The 17503-nt window shown below is 34.6% G+C and overlaps 1 protein-coding gene across 13 annotated transcripts in view; it reads right to left on the bottom strand.

Annotated features, from left to right (window-relative positions):
- RBM26 (RNA binding motif protein 26) overlaps positions 1–17503 on the bottom strand; it is an 89008-nt gene that overhangs the window by 14521 nt on the left and 56984 nt on the right. For all 13 annotated transcript variants that reach the window (XM_049700967.1, XM_049700969.1, XM_049700968.1 and 10 more), the window contains 6 exons: positions 14791–14916; positions 14365–14439; positions 12756–12923; positions 10779–10883; positions 6431–6631; positions 3642–3728 (listed from right to left, as the gene is read on the bottom strand). In XM_049700967.1, the coding sequence (XP_049556924.1) occupies positions 3642–3728; positions 6431–6631; positions 10779–10883; positions 12756–12923; positions 14365–14439; positions 14791–14916 (762 nt within the window). The remainder of the gene's footprint in view (positions 1–3641; positions 3729–6430; positions 6632–10778; positions 10884–12755; positions 12924–14364; positions 14440–14790; positions 14917–17503) is intronic.

Here is a 17503-nt window from a genome sequence, read left to right as displayed (position 1 = left end):
TTGCCTTTTCAAGTCATTGAGATTATAATTCTAAATTGAATATACAAAATGCAGCTCTTCACAAATTTACTGACAAGAGAATCCTTTGCTAGAGGAGCTCCTATAAAACCAGTGTTCTGTAAAAACAATGTGGGGAAATCTGACCTAAGGCCAGAAGAGCTAAAGCTGCAAGCCTAGTGTACCTAACTTTTTTTTAGTAACCATATCGATAAAGCTATCTATAAAAGAAGGTTAAAACCAAGCTTATTAATGTTTGTAATAACCACAGTATACAATGTTTAGGCAGAAGTTACATTAAAGGACCACAAAAACATGTAAATTCTGATTTTTAGAATTTATAGGGAAAGACTACATGGCCACTCTCACAAGCTTCAGACTTAGATTTACTAATTCTCATAGCACAGTGCCCATCACATAGCAACACTTAATAACTATTGAGTAAATCAGCAAGAACACACACACAAAGACTGTGAGATACATGATTTGATTTCTCTTGAATGAATCCACTTATACATTTACTTCTTGCTATAAATTTACTATTTACTCAGTCAGCCCCATCAACTTCTACTCTTCATGCTGCACTATCCTCTATGAATCCAATTTTGTGCTTCTATCTTCAGGTCTAAAGAATGAGAGTTTTGAAATCACTCTATCTTGTTTGTATTCAGTTTCACTGATTTACCAATCAATTCTCATTCTTAAACATACACACACACACAAATATTAAAAATAGCTAACATTAAGAGGGTTTACTATGTTCCAGGCACTGTTCTAAGTATACCTTACAAGTTCTGAGTCAGTGAATCCACACAACTACTGGGAATTGAGGCATGGGTGTCAAAAACGCACCAGTAGAACAAGATTCTCTTTCTTTGTGATATAAAAAGCTATATACCTTCTTTGAGTTTGGGACTGTAGAGTTTCATCTTTGGGACTGATTCTTATAAAACAGGAACTTAACTATTCCTATTCTAAAACTGGATCCTGGTTTCTTACAAAAGTATAGGAACAATTCAGAGTAGGAAAACTAACATTCTAACCAGTCATGGGAAGAGGTTACTTTTTTCTGTCCTGTTTGGGTACTTATGCACCTTTAGTACATTAGGGGTGGTGACAGACAAATTGGAAAACAGAAAATAAAGCAGTAGGATCCATCTTCTAACTAACCAGAATCAAACCTTAGCCATCTTAACCTAAAGCTAAAATGGTTCTGTTTATATTATTACTCCTTAAAATACTTCAATCTCTTTTCTGAGGAAAATTTCTTACTTTTCAGTCATATTTGAATGTCTTGATTATCTTATTCCTGTACTTTCCTTTGAAATATTATGCATCTATTGACTTAAGGAAATAGACATACATTCAGCCATCTAATACAATGATTCAGAAATTATGAACAATGAAATATTTGGAAATAAACATTAGCAAAGGTTTACAATTTTCTTTTCTTGGGAAGGACTATCCTTTACCTTGAGTTTATATACACCTACATTTGGTATTAAATTTTTCTTTATTTTATATAATGATGGTACAATTTTTTTTGTACTTTTTAAGCATTCTTCCTTGACAAAATTAAACACTGGAAACCTAATGTCAAACACACTAGTTTTTAAATTCCTAAACCTCACTGTTCCCTAAAATCCAGAAGTTTGAAAAACACTATTTTAGCCTATATTCTGCTTGTATAAGATTAGCTTCAACTTAATTTTCTATCCTCTTCTAAAATAGAATGTTACAAAATTTTAAGAATTTTTTTGGCTTAAGGAAATGTTTAACAACTTCTATAACCTAATTCCAAATGTTTATCATAGCAATGGTAGTTGTTCCTTTTAGTCTGTTACGTAAATCCAACTAAAATGGTATTTACCCTGAAAAGCTAACTCTCATCAGATCTAACTTAAGCTAAGTTATTCTGCCACTTATTCAACCTTCATATAATTCACTGTTAAAATCTTTCTTTATACATTAATCCCAGGTCTTTGAAATAACTGCTATTCATTTGGAAGATATATACATAGTATAAAAATATATATTAGAATTTATATCTGAGATAGAAAAAAGCAAAACCCAAGAAGATATATGTCAACAGGTCCTACTTACCAAAAGCAAAACATCCAAAAATTATTTAAGAGGCAGGAGCGTTTTTGTTTTTTTTTTCTCAGCCACATAAGTAAACAGGGACAAGTAGTAATATATATTTTTAAAGTAGTTACTAAATTCACAAACTTGGTAATACTGTAACCATTTGAACATAACAATTACCATTGTTTTATAATAAGACTACTTCCTAGAAAGTAAATAGAACATAAAAAGATGGTACTCAAGCAACGTATCCAATATTACACTGAAAACTGTCACTGAAGCTGTCATTTAAAGGAGGCTCATTCTTAACTTATATTCAATAATACCTCTCAGAGAAAACTTGATCAAAAATCTACTTTTTCAATATAACACATATACATATAAGCTTATAAGAAAGTTTTAAACTCTCATCAATTATAAATTACCTTTTATTTTCACAAAAGACCTTTAAATAGAAGATTTCTTAAAACTTAATAAAACTCTAGGATGAGGAACTCCTATTCTATAAAACTATCCACTACCCACCCGCCTAACCCTGAAACTATGTTATTCTAGGGCCCAGTTAAACACTTTTCTGAGACTTATCAGACCAACAGTCTTTTTTATAGGCTGCAATGTGCCAAGAGCAACTCCTACCAGGTAAGTTCCCAGCAATGTACCAGCAGGGAGTATTCACTACAAAGAGAATAAATCAATTTAGAAGATTTTCAAAACTTATTTAGACCACAATCATCTTAAAACTTCTGAAAACCATCCTACTCTTTCATTCACATTAGGTTAACTGTTTGGAACGCTTAACGCGTTTTTCCAAGGTCAAAATGGTACATCTATTTCTCTACAACCTTGAACAAAGAATACATAGGGCTAAAAATGTTCCGATGAACCCGTTACACCTCGCACTCATTTTCCTTTTTTAAATCTTTTAAACCCAGAAGAAAGACAAGGCTGCATATACTTCTGGTCATTCTTTAGAAAGATAATTCAAGATACACATTTTAAGACAACTATACTAAAAGGACCCTAAAAGCTAGCGCTATATATTCCTGTCTTGGGCAAAAAGTTGTAGAGGCCTAGTTGTGGGTATGCTGAGCTACGGACACTGTAGGGTTCAGCCAACTGGGACTAGGAAGTAGCAGATGAGGGATGGTTAAGAAGAGCAGCCATCAGGATTCTATCTCCGCTTGTATCTTACCCCTCACCACTCATTCTGCCAAAGCAGACTTGTTCTGGGCCAGCTGAGAAAGGGATAATGGAAAGTGGAGTGGCCCTATCTCCTGTGAAAGAGAATGGAAGAATTCCTGATGTCTCAAGAGAGTACAACTTGACATTCAACTTGGTGATTAACTATATATTCTAAATATTCATGTTATATATAAAACTGCCTAACTGCTTTAGGACATTCTTTGTAGCCATGAATTCCACTTCCTATGGTCTATCTACTGTCACAGTGTAGTTCTTTAGTAAGTCAAAAAAAATTCATTTATATTAAAACTTAGAGGCAATATTTATAGAACATTTAAATCTGAATTTTAATAAATTAGAATATTTATAATACTTACTGCTTCAGCTTCTGCTCGTGTCTTGAATGTAATTACTGCATGAAGTGAAGAGTCATCAATCTGACAATCTTCAATTTCACCATATTGCTTTAAATTAAAAAAAAGTATTTCCTCCAAATAAATATTTTGAAACATCCAAAATCCTAATGGTTTTTAAAATATTAAGACACCAATAAATATAACCCAGAATGCATAACAATTCAGGGTGATTAGCAGAAAGAAATTATGAATAATTCATTTTAGGACGTAATATTGTATGATAAAGGGTGTTCCTATTTTCCAATATTATTTACAATTCTATACTTTCTAGAACCAGGGTAACTTACACTTGATTGAACTATTCTTTAAATAGGGAAACAATGGTGAAAGATTGAGTTTCCTTATTGCCATTCCTTCTATACTCATTATTCCAATTCCAGAGTATGTTAAATTCTTTCTAAAGCAGAATATTTAATCCTCAGAATATTGTGTGAGTTTTTTGTATCATTCCCAATTTAAAGATGGGGGGGGAGGTTCAGAGAATTTAAGTAATTTTTCCAAAGTAACTAAGTTAATTACCAAGATGAGAGTCCAGTTTTTCATTCAAAAGTTTTCGATTCAAAACTTTAATTGACCCTGCTTTTACTCTTACTTTACCCTCCTCTAGACCACACTCTTTTAGGACATTTAAAAGCTAAACATATTAAATTATGCTTGTTTTGGGTGTGCTGGATTTTATTTTTCCCTGTGTAGGAAGATTTTTCTGCAAACAGCAGAAAACAGCACCTTTATCACATAAAACTTTAGTCCTTTATATATCATTACTAATACCTCCTTATTTCTTACCCCCAAATAAAATTATAACCACAATCTCATTAAATACACACACTCCACACAGAAAAATTCTGTAGGGCATAGTAAAGAAAACGACCACAGAATCAGTCAGATCCCAGCTCTGTTAGTACTAGCTGTGTAAACTTGAACAAGTTACTTAATCTCTTCATGCTTCATTTTCCCGATCTCTAAAATAAGAATAAAGGTACCTACCTCATAGAGTTGTCAAAATAACTCATAATATGGTGAGTTATATAAAAAGCATTCAGAAAAATACCTGCCACAAAATAAGTGCTCTGTAAGTTTTAGCTGTAATGTTTATTACTGCTACTGGTTCCAATGGATAAATTAAAGAAAGCATTTTGTTAATCACAATTTGTAACCGTCAATGATCCTTTAGTAATGTAGATTTTTTTTCTCTGATACCTGTCATATGTTCAAATCACGGGTTGAGATAGAGAAGCTATCTTATTTAAAGACTGGCAATTTTTTAAATGTGCATTACCACTACTAACTTTGAGAAGAGTTCGAATCTCCAAATACATCCAAGAATATCCATTTAGAGGCTCTGACTGTTTCTAAAACCAAAACCATTTCAGTCTCATCAAAACACATTCCTAAACTCACCTTGTTTGTCTGGATTATTTGAGCATATCCTTTGATAATTTCCTGATTAGCTGTATAACGATATGTAGTACACCTAAGTTATCTGGATCTTCTTCCCCTTGGGAAGGTGCAGAAACAGGGTGTGTAGTAGGGAAGAATCGAGCTACAGTTATTTCCAAGCTAGAAAGCTGATTCCTTATTTTCTCCCTTTGAAGCCATAAAGCAGAAGACTTTCCAGACTCACCATCCTTAAATATTAATCATTTTAGTTATTTCTTAAACATATACTATTTCTTTCAATACCTCTCTATGTCCTGAAAAAGTACAGTTTTACATTTGTAACTGCAGTTAACAGTCTGGAATATAACTGTCAAATATTTAAATCTGAATATTCAAAACGTTAAATTATTTGTGTACCTATCTATAAGCTTACCTATCCCTCAAGACCCAAGCTCCAGCTTTACTACCTCTTGAAACTTTCCTCTACTGTTCTTTCACCATCATATGTCTGTGTGAAAAATACTTCTCTAAGTTACTGAAGTATTTATAGTTTTTAATAAATTTAACTTGATTTTAAATTATTTGTAGTTTAACTGGTTTGTGTTAAACCATTATATGTAAAATCCTTGAGGGTAAAGAACTGGTTATTTACTTTTTATCTCCAGAGCAATTACTCTAATGCTGCAGGCAAGACCAATGGTTAGTAACTAACCTTTGGGATACCACTAAGAATCATAACATTTAAGTTGAAAGGGCTTTAGGCAGATATGATCTCCATTCTGCACATGAACCCAACAGATCCCAGGAAATCCAAGTAAAATAATGGATTAGCAGGGACTAGAATCTTATTCTCCTTCCTCATAGAAGGAAGTCCATTGCAATTAGACTGACTCCCTTTAATTATACCCTGGCACCAAATAAGGCAATGTCAAGATCGTATTCCAGAATTGTGTCTTGTGTCATTTCTAGGCTGGCTAGGTCAAGAATACAGTATTAACAAATAAAATTCCATCTTAATTTTTAAAAATCTGGATGGCCCATGCAATATGCTAAATTTTTCCTAAAAGTAAATATCAAATGAAACTAAACGATAGGACTTCCCTCTCTGAAACAATAAGGTCTAAATCATTCCTTTCATAAGCTGAAGGCCTACTAAGTGTAAGAATAGTAACATTTCTTCCAGACAATGATTAAACAAAAAACCACTAGAGCTTGTTTTTTAAGTAATTAACAAAGGATTATTATAGATTAATCAAAACCTTTGGTGAGATTAATGGGCTTATTCATTTCATTTTCATACTTTCCCTTTAATATCCATTATCCCCAACAATGATTATCAGTATTTGTTTTGTTGGACAGTAAGAAAGTACCGCAAAATGAGGAAGAAGATCTTCTCTATCACTCTCTGTAAATGCAGAAATCTCCAATGCCCTGGGACGGTGATCCACCACAGCATGACCAGGCACACCTCGACCTCGACCTCGACCCCTGCCTCGGCCGTGAGCTGCCCCTCGACCTCTTGAATGAATTCCTCTACCACGACCAGATGAGAGAATCCCCCGTTTCGCAGCCTAGAAGAGATTAGACAAATAGGTTAAACATCACAATTACTAACACGAGCCAAGTGTTATACTCAGTCAGATGAGTCATACAATCTGACATGAGTTATACAATTTGATACATATTTACATATTCAAATAATGCCCTACAAAAGGATTTCATAATTTAAGTTAGGGTTTTAGTTTCTAAAGTGAAAAAAAATTTAGACAGCTAATGAATTTAGAAAACAAAGTAACATTAATTTAAGCAATGTTTTGAAATTAATAAATGTGCCTTATCTACTAAGACATCAAACTATATCACAAAAAGACCAGCAATTCTTGAGTTCCAAATAAGGCCCAGAGCTGAATGTTACTTCAAAAGTTAGTATAGGGACTTCCCTGGTGGTGCAGTGGTTAAGAAACCTCCTGCTAATGCAGGGGACACAGGTGCGAGCCCTGGTCCGGGAAGATCCTACATGCCACGGAGCAACTAAGCCCGTGCACCACAACTAGTGAGCCTGCGCTCTAGAGCCCGCGAGCAACAACTACTGAGCCCGTGTGCCAAAACTACTGAAGCCCACGTGCCTACAGCCTGTGCTCCACAACAAGAGAAGCCACCGCAATGAGAAGCCCGTGCACCACAACAAAGAGTAGCCCCTGCTCGCCGCAACTAGAGAAAGCCCGGGCGCAGCAACAAAGACCCAACGCAGCCAAAAATAAACAAATAAATAAATCTATTTAAAAAAAAAGAAGTTAGCATAATGTAGACATACAAGATACCTATATATATAAGTGTATTTTTTCTAGTTATGGCTTTCAAATACAGTGTTTCCATTTGTTTGCCCGTTGACTTCAATATGTACAGTTATTTCAAATTCATCATTTTGATCATTTACACTAACACCATCATACAACCAAAGTAGCACAGTAACACATTCCACTTTATCTCTCTATATGAATAGCACACCATTCCTTCATTCCACAAATATTTAATGAGCACTTCCTGTGGTCTAGTCTTTACCCTCATGAAGCTCAAATCCTAGAAGGGTAGAGACATTAAGCAATCTAGTTATTTGATTATATTAATGAGAAGTGATTCAAAAAATGAGGAAATGCTCTCCTTAAAGATTTGAATAGAATATTAAAGATCTGCAATGAATAAACTACTAGAATAAAAGTTCCATGAGGAATATTTTTCCTTGTTTTACTCTCTACTTTATCCCCAGCACCTAAAATAGCAGCTAGCAGATTGTAGAAACTTAATTATTTGTTCAATGCATCAAAGAAGATACAAAGAACAAGCAAGGCAAGGGTGAGGGGTGGGGATTAGAGCATGAACAAAGGAACCAAGGCTGAAAGGAACTTGGTACTTCTAAGAAGGAATAAAATCCAGTACAGCTGGACCACATGTGATGAAGAGATGAGGCTAGAGAGACAGGCAGAGCCAGATAATGAACAACTTTAAGAACCACGTTAAAGATTTTGATTTTATCCCAAGAGCCATGAAAATCAATTAAAACATCTAAAGTTCAGATGTAGGGTGATGTAATCAAATCAGTGTTTAAAATATTATTCTGGTAAAAGGAAAAGAGAACAAGCTGGGAAACCAGTCAGGCTACTACAATAGTGCCAACAACTGAAGATAGAAGCTTAGTCTACAATGGTGGCCATGGAGATAGAGAGAAGTAAAATAAACACTTTTAAGACATACTGAGGAGGCTTCCCTGGTGGCGCAGTGGTTAAGAATCCACCTGCCAGTGCAGGGGACATGGGTTCAAGCCCTGGTCTGGGAAGAATCCACATGCCGCGGAGCAACTAAGCCCGTGTACCACAGCTACTGAGCCTGTGCTCTAGAGCCTGTGAGGCACAACTAATCAGCCTACGAGCCACAACTACTGAAGCCCGCGTGCCTAGAGCCTGTGCTCTGCAACAAGAGCCCGTGCTCTGCAACAAGAGAAGCCACTGAAATGAGAAGCCCGCACACTGCAATGAAGAGTAGCCCCTGGTCACCGCAATTAGAGAAAGCCCGCGCATAGCAACGAAGACCCAACGCAGCCAAAAATTAATTAATTGATTAACTAAGGAAAAAAAGATACACTGGGGAGTAATATGTATAAAACTTGGTAATTAAATGTGTATGAATACTGAAGGAAAGGGAGAAATCAATGATGACTCCCAGATTTCTGGTTTGGGTAATTGTGTAGATGAGTTTAGGGACAAAATAAGCACAATTTTGAACATGTTGAGCCTGAGGATGTGAGACATCCAAGTGAAAATGTCAAGCAGGCACCACTGCCAAAATCTCTGCAAGTATAAATATTTTAGTTTATTCATCTCAAGACAGTTAATTTTAACATTAGCTAAAGCAATCATCTAAAATCCAAATAACAAACTTCAAAGGTCAAGGATTAATGTCAATAACAGCACAGCATATACAAAAGTATACTCTTAGGAACTTCAAAATGCTCCTTAAAAAAGGGGTCCCTGGACAAGTAAGTTTGAGCAATACTGAGTATTTAAACATGTGTTTCTGGAGATTCACAGATTACAAGCCTCTAGAAAACCATATACAAAACACATGTTTATACATACACTGCCAAATGTAAAATAGATAGCTAGTGGGAAGCAGCTGCATAGCACAGGGAGATCAGCTCGGTGCTTTGTGTCCACCTAGAGGGGTGGGATAGGGAGGGTAGGAGGGAGATGCAAGAGGGAGGAGATATGGGGATGTATGTATACGTATAGCTGATTCACTTCGTTATACAGCAGAAACTAACACACCACTGTAAAGCAATTATACTCCAATAAAGATGTTAAAAAAAATAAAAAATAGAATGTGGGGAAAAAAAAAAACACACGTTTACTATAACCTCTTCCAAACTTATTTGGCCTCAAAAGCTTTTTTCACTAATACCTATTAACAAAATATGGAATTGATGTGGTGAATGAACACACTCTGGCAAACACTGCATTACTGCATATACTAATATTAATTGCAAACTAAAGTTTGGCCATCATAAAAGAAAAACAGAAGATGTCATTCAGTGTTTAGCTATATCATGATAAGAATGAAAACATGGACCAATAATATAAAGGATATTAGTAATACTATTATTTATTTGCTAAAATTATGGGCCAAAATTTTAAAAATGATAATGTATTTTTTTAAAGTCGCATGAACACAGGCACGAAATCTCCAGAATGGTGAAAACACAATTTCTATATTAACATAAAAGGAACCTATCTTTTCCAAAACTTGTTATCTTAGGCAGGACACACAGACAACCATATCAGTTTTCCAGAGAACGCAAAATATATGCAGGTTTAATATACCATCCTATGGCTTCCTATGACAGACAAGACAAGAGCCTTAAGACAAGAACAATGGCTGCTAAATGTTAAAGTCTTTAATAGCTGGATACCAGTACTCAATACAGATTTCTACTATGTTGGAAAAAGAAAATCAAGTTGCTAACGAATTTGGAAAAAAAGCATTATTTTCAGATTAAGCAAAAGGAATAAGCTAAAATACAAAAAATTAAATTGTGGCAACGATAAATATAGGCAAGTACCAACTACACTAATGACATAAATGTCCCTGTACTTCAAAATGTAATTCTGATTCTTAAACATCTTTTTGCTAAATGTTAAAAATTCTCATGTATAGAGATCAATTTTACTAGATTTTTCTTATATAATCATATAACTAAATTATAAGAAGTTAGTTTTTTTTCTCTTTAACATCCACAGCACCATCTATAGGCAAAACTTAAGTAAGCATGTTCTTCAATATAATTCTACCACTAAAAGTCTGATCCTTATAGGAACTCAACGTAACATGCCTATACATGCACAGAATATCTCCCTAAGAATAAATGAAAAGCCTTTAATAGATTTTGGTCCTAAGAAGAAAAACAAACCGAAAATAGAAAAGGAACAAAATTCACTAGAAGTAGAGGGACTTGTGTATAAAAGTAGAATGGTTATCACCCCTCATTAAATACTAAGAGATTTTCTATTAGCTCTGAAAGATTTGCTAACCTCTTCCCTCTTTTCCACATCAACTCCCAACATGCCAACGACTGCTGACCAGAATGAGAGGAATGTATTTTCAAATAAACCATCAAGACTGTAACTACTCCTCTTTAGCGTACTGTGTGGCTATCATGAAACATACCTCCAGCTGTAATTCGGTATACTTTCTCCTAAGTTCAGTGACTTCTTCTCCAGCTTGCATCTTCTTATATAAATCCAGTTCTGTGTCAAGTAATTCTTTCTGCATCTAGAAAATAGTAATAAATATTTTAGGTGATGACAATCAATATCCTGCATTTATACCAAACTTCTTACAAAGAAATTTTTACACATTCTCATTTAATCCGTACATTTCTTCTCTATCTCCAGTCCTACCATCCTAGTTCAAGCCACCAGTCACCTCTGGTCTACACTACTGCAACAGCTTTCTAACTTGTTCCTACTTCCACTGATTTCCCTATAATTCATTTTCCAGACAGAAGCCAGAGTGAGATTTCTACGGACTGATATGGAGTAATTTTCAGGAAATAACTGAAAAGAAAAGCAAAACACCAAGGTGTTAATGAGGAATATATAGTACGCTTTTATGTAAGAAAGAATACATACACACACACCAAGAGGGAGGGAAGAGTGGGGAACAGAGTGTCAGGGCTCAAAGGGGAATGGTTGTTTATATAAACCTTTTTATATAGTATAACTTTTGAATCATGTTAATGTTTTACTTATTCAAAAAATAAAATTAAATCAGCAAGAATGACAGGGAGAGCGATCCAAAACTGAATACAGACAGAAATAAACCTAACTTTATCAAATTAATAACATAACCACACGAACGGAAAAACACATGATCCTACACCACGGGTCTGACTCTATACTCTTAGTGGAGTATATTATGAGGTTGTAAAGAATGCAAACAAATTCTTAATTTTATATTTAGTTAGTTGTTGGAAGTGGTATTGTTTTAGCAATTCTGGAACTATTCGAATGGATTACAGGACTGTGCAAACGCATACTGTATTGATGTTAGTGGGAACCAAGTTGTCATCATGGGAACAGGGAGATAGGGCATAAGAGAAAGAAAAGAAGAACGCTGTGGTATTAGATTAGAATGAGAAATATCAATATAAACTCATAATTTTATATATATACATATATATACACACACACATATATACATACACACACAACAAATACACACATACACACACACTAAGTATAAGTATTGTATAACTCCACGGGTTTTTTTTAAATCACTTATTGTCATCTGAAATTAACTTGCTCACTTTTTTGTATCTAATCAGTTAACCTACCTGAATTTTCTCCCTTTCAATCGTTCATTCTGGAGACTTCACTGGTGGCACAGTGGTTAAAGAATCTGCCTGCCAATGCAGGGGACATGGGTTCGGGACATGGTCCGGGAAGATCCCACATGCCGCATAGCAATGAAGCCCATGTGCCACAACTACTGAGCCTGTGCTCTAGAGCCCGCGAGCCACAACTACTGAGCCCGTGTGCCACAACTACTGAAGCCTGTGCACCTAGAGCCCGTGCTCTGCAACAAGAGAAGCCACTGCAACGAGAAGCCCGCGCACCACAACGAAGAGTATCTCCCGCTCGCCGCAACTAGAGAAAGCCCGTGTGCAGCAATGAAGACCCAATGCAGCCAAAAAATAAAAATAAATAAATAAATTTATTAAAAGAAAATATCATTCATTCTGTACAGTGACATCAGATTGGTACTTCTCTGTTCATTAATATTTTATACCACCAATTACTTACAAAATAAATCTCAAACTCCTCAGTCAAGCATTCCAGTACCTATATTGTTTTGTCCTCTAGCTACCTTTTTAAGATTATCCATAACTATTTGTCTAATTACTGACTTTCTAACTAAAATTGACTTTCTAACTACAATGTGCAGGGTTCAAAAGATGAGTAGAGTTTGCTTGTTTGTGTTTATTTACTTATTAATTACTAGAGAAGGAGAAGAATGGTAGTATATAATGATCAAATTTTGAGCAAAGAATATTAGCTAAAGGAAAACTGAATCTTAAATAATGTAGTGTTTTAATGTTCTTTTAACAAGTAGTAATATGAATAACAATACAAATTGAAATACCTGAGTCTTGGTTTTTATACTTTTTGGAAGACAGCGTCCAGGAGAAGCAGCTTTGACCTCATCTTTCAACTTGGTAATATTTTTTGTCAAAATCTCTAAAGTTTTCATTATTTCTGCTTTATCTTCAGACTTCATTGCTTTGTTTTTCTCCAGTTTCGAAATTAACATCTGGCAAATTTTTAAAAACAAATATATGATACATTCCTACTATTATTTAAAAAGCAAACATGGCAAAGTAAATATAAATAACTGCTACTTTTAGTTTATGTATTCATGACAAGGCTTACAATCACTGAGATAGAAGAAGAGCAGATTGGTGATGCTAACTATCTGAAGTCTTAATCTTGGTTTACGTTGTGAAGAACTATATTACTACTTAAGTCTCTTAGAACATAAGTTCAAAGCATACAACCACAAGAAATTTAATTCAATCCCTGAAAAGTTGTCATTTTGAAATAGCAACAATCTTACTTTCTAATCCACTTGCTGATATTACTGATCCTAAGTATTCCCACTCCAAACATAGTCCGTAACCCAGAAAGAATCAGAGGAAAAGTTTTACGGTTTCCCTCCATATGAGATATTAGAAAAATGGCATATTTAGTTACCTACTTTCTTTGTCAGAGGGAACAGTAACTGGCTAGGCTAAGAACAATATGCCCAACATAGATAGGAAGTAAGAAGATAAACATGGTAATATGGAGAAGACATCACAAAGTATTATAGGTTCTCTGAGTCAAGATGGTTTCAGTTTTGGGTGTAAAGCATTGTGATGTCTCTTTATCAAGTACATACAAATTTAAATTAGAAAAGACATACATTTTAAACCAAAAGGTAAAAAGTTTGTGTATTTTCAATATTTTCAAGTGTCATAACTTTTATTACCAGACATAATCAAGAACTGACACTAATTAAATGCCATAACTAGAGCAACACTGTACAAAAGAAATACTGCAAGCCACATAATTTTTAATTTTCTAGCAGCCACCTTACAAAGATAAAAGAGATACATTAAAGTTAATTAAATACATATTCTATTTAACTCATTTTATCAAAAGTAACATTTCAACAAAAACTACTGGGATGTTTTACCATTTTTCTTCATACTACGTGCTTGAAATCTGGTATGTATTTTACACTTACAGCACATCTCAATTTGGATTAGACACATTTCAAGTACCTGATAGTCAGATGTGGCTCTTAGCTGCTGTACCAGACAACATAGGACTAGAGGATCACAAGCCAATTAAAGAAAGGTACATATGTCAACAATGAGAAAAAGGTTCCATTTACTATCTATTGAACTACTGTGCAGCAACATACCTGGATAAATATTCCTTATTTTCATTTCAAGTTGATAGTCATAGCTCCATTTAAACTAATCCATTTCCCAGTCCACTGTGCAATGTATATTACACAATGTAATACACTTCATCACCAACATTTTATCAGTTAATATATACATTACTATTGATAAATATTTCAGTTTTACCATTATCAATTACAGTAAATATGTTTCTCAGGACTATCTATAGAGTGTAAGATTAAATTCACTAAAAATTATGACACTTATAAATACATTTTGCCAAATCTAACTTTAATATTTTACCTTCTGTGTTTCAATGTGCTTTTCTAAAATTTCTTGTTTTCTTTTCCTTACATCCTGCTGAAGTTTCAGTGCCTCCTAGAGAAGGGATCAAAAATATTATTAGAATATTTACCATGTACCTTTCCAATAAATGAAATTACCCAAGAAGACAGAACTGGTTGTAATTGAAGAAGCTTGGCAACAAAAATGAAATGCAAAGTTTTCCTATGTAAAGCTTAAATAAGTACACAAGTTTCAAAAATCAATCAGGAGAGCCTTTCATTCCAAGATGAAAATTAATATTTACTAATATACTAGGGAAAATAAAAGTTCAGTGGCAGCCAACATATACCTTTCTTTTAGCTCTATTTTATGATAAGCACTGAAAAAACACATACATGCAGAAAAGCTTCCCGACCTGCAAATTCTGTACACTACTATACTTACCTGTTTTTTTTTCTGTGCTTCATTATTATCAACTGCAGAGGTGGAAACAAGTAAGGTTTTTTGTGCAGCCTTCAAAGCAGCTGGATTATACACCGTTTTTGTTAGGCCAGTAGATGTAGACAACACCTACCAATACAAATTCAACTTCTCAAAAAATGTATCAAGCATTCATGATTTCCTGAGTACTATTTCCTTCAAAACTCTAAAGCACTCCTGTCAAAATCTACCACACTGAACTAAAAGTATTATATATTTGTAATAACTAAGTCACAGTGATTTGAAAGAAAGGGTATGAGTGAGGGATAAACTAGAAAGTAAAAAAAATTTTAATTAACACCATATACCTTTAGAAGAAAAGCAAAAAGCAAACATACAGAAACTTCAAATCAATAAAAAACACTGCCATTACTGTACCACTGAGAAAATATTAGTTGTTGAATACATTACTAGTATTCCTAGTGACTAAAGCAAAAACTGTACACAAGAACACAGCACAGGAGGAAATCAGACACTGTCCTGCAAACAATTTAAAATTATCATTTGTAATTTACATTTCTGAAATTAACCTTATTGCTTTCTATCTCCATTCCTTTGCTAGCACTGCTCCTACTTTAAGTGACCTTATTCCCTTAAACTCAGCTCAGGTTCAGCACAACCACTCCAGACCTCCACAAAGCTCTAATCATTTATTTCTTCTACCTAGGTCCTTTGATGAAATATTATTCCTATTAAAATATTTAGTAAAAATGACCTGATGACATATTAATTTATTTTATATCTCTCTCCCTATCTTCACTGTAAGAGCCCTGAAACAAAAATAACATGTCTTTCTCCTCTTTGTGCTTCTTCTAGTACCTAAACCTTACTACCAACTAATTATGAGACAATGGGTAAATTCAGGTACCTTCTTGGGCCTCAGTTTGCTCATTAAATAAGAAGTTCAACCTGATGGTGCCTAATGTCCTCACAAACCCAAAAATTCATTCCATGAGGGTAGGGATTTTTTTGCTTGGTTCACTGCTTTACCTTCAGGGCCTAGAACAGCACCGGGGCACACAGCAAATACTCAATAAACACTTTTGCACCAAGTTAAAATGAAATGATGGTAGATCAGAGTGGATAATATTTTCCACACAAAGGTCAATTTAAGAAAATTAAAGTGTATAGGCTGCCTTTTTTATCCTCCGAAAGCAGAAAGTTGTAGGTTCCAAAGAGTGGTTGGTTACTGGTTCTTGGAAAGGAGTTTAGAGATCCCTTCAAAGAGAGCTATGAATGCTATAAAATCTAAACATGAAACCATGTGTGTGAAGAGTGTAACTTCCCAGAGGAAAAAACATAGTTTCCAAAGTCTTAAAGGAGTTCATGACCTAAAAGAGGTTAGAAGAACTACATAAATAGAAGAGTATCAATGAGAAAAAGAGCCCTACTTTCTCAGTACTAAAATGTAAATAACTGGGTATATCAGAGAAGTAGCAATCTGGACAATACTTTCTAATCTTTTATCATGAAATTAGATTAGGGAACATCACAAAGCTTAGGCAACTCATCACTATTCTAAGTATCCAAGAATGTCTTAGCCTCTAAATGAAATAAAAACCTAGAATACTGTAATTACACTAGTTCCATATAGCACAGCTGACGTTTAAAAATAAAGGTTCTTTACAACAGTTGATGTGTATCAAACTTTGATAATTTTCTTCAATAATGAAAATACTTAAGATATCACTAACAAGTATGAAATGGTTGCATTCAGTAAAATATAAAGTAGACACAGATTTAGTTCATAGTCTAACTTGTCACATTCTCTGTAACTCTAGAGGAAAAGTTATTCCATGCTACCTTACCACACCATACAATGTCAAACTGTATGATTATATAGGGTGAGATAATAACTTTATAAAGGGAGAAACGTAAGATAATCTGCATAAGAAAGTGACTGAGTGTTTATAAACTGTTTTCGTCATGATGGTTCCATAACAAGTTGAACAGTTGTGACCAAAACAGGATTTCTATACTCAAATAAAGTTGGAAACAATATCATAACCCTACTTTCTAGTTTCAAAATGTATATTATCGTAAGAGCTGTGAGAAAGCCAGAAGTAAAGAAACCTATATAATTTGTTTAATTCAGCATTTCTCCAATTTCAGTGAGTAGGGAACACTCCCTTTCCAAGTACTGTTATTAACACCAGATATCACACTAAGGATTGCTGTTGCAAGGTGAATAAAAGTATATGATAGGGCTTCCCTGGTGGCGCAGTGGTTGAGAGTCCGCCTGCCGATGCAGGGGACACGGGTTCGTGCCCCGGTCCAGGAAGATCCCACGTGCCGCGGGGTGGCTAGGCCCGTGAGCCATGGCCGCTGGGCCTGCGCGTCCGGAGCCTGTGCTCCGCAATGGGAAGGGCCACGGCGGTGAGAGGCCCACATACCGCAAAAAAAAAAAAAAAAAAAAAGTATATGATAACAGTAAGAAGACTCCTTTATTGCTACAAGCATCTTACTTCCTTGTTTTTTCCAGGAACTTCCTTCTGTAAAAACAGAACATCAGCTAATATATTTCACTGAGCTTAAGATATCACTGCCTAGGAGACACACTGTCATTTAATATAACCCTACTAAAGGAAAAGGCTGCCAATTATAATCATAAATACCAACAACTATAAGATGTAGCCCAATTTCAGAGGTGTAAAAATGTGAAAATAAAATGTCTTAG

The sequence above is a fragment of the Orcinus orca genome, chromosome 18 (assembly GCF_937001465.1).
Source record: "Orcinus orca chromosome 18, mOrcOrc1.1, whole genome shotgun sequence".
In the NCBI taxonomy this organism is placed as follows: Eukaryota; Metazoa; Chordata; class Mammalia; order Artiodactyla; family Delphinidae; genus Orcinus; species Orcinus orca.
The sequence above is the reverse complement of the archived record's forward strand: the minus strand, read 5'-3'. Positions and strand labels throughout refer to the sequence as shown.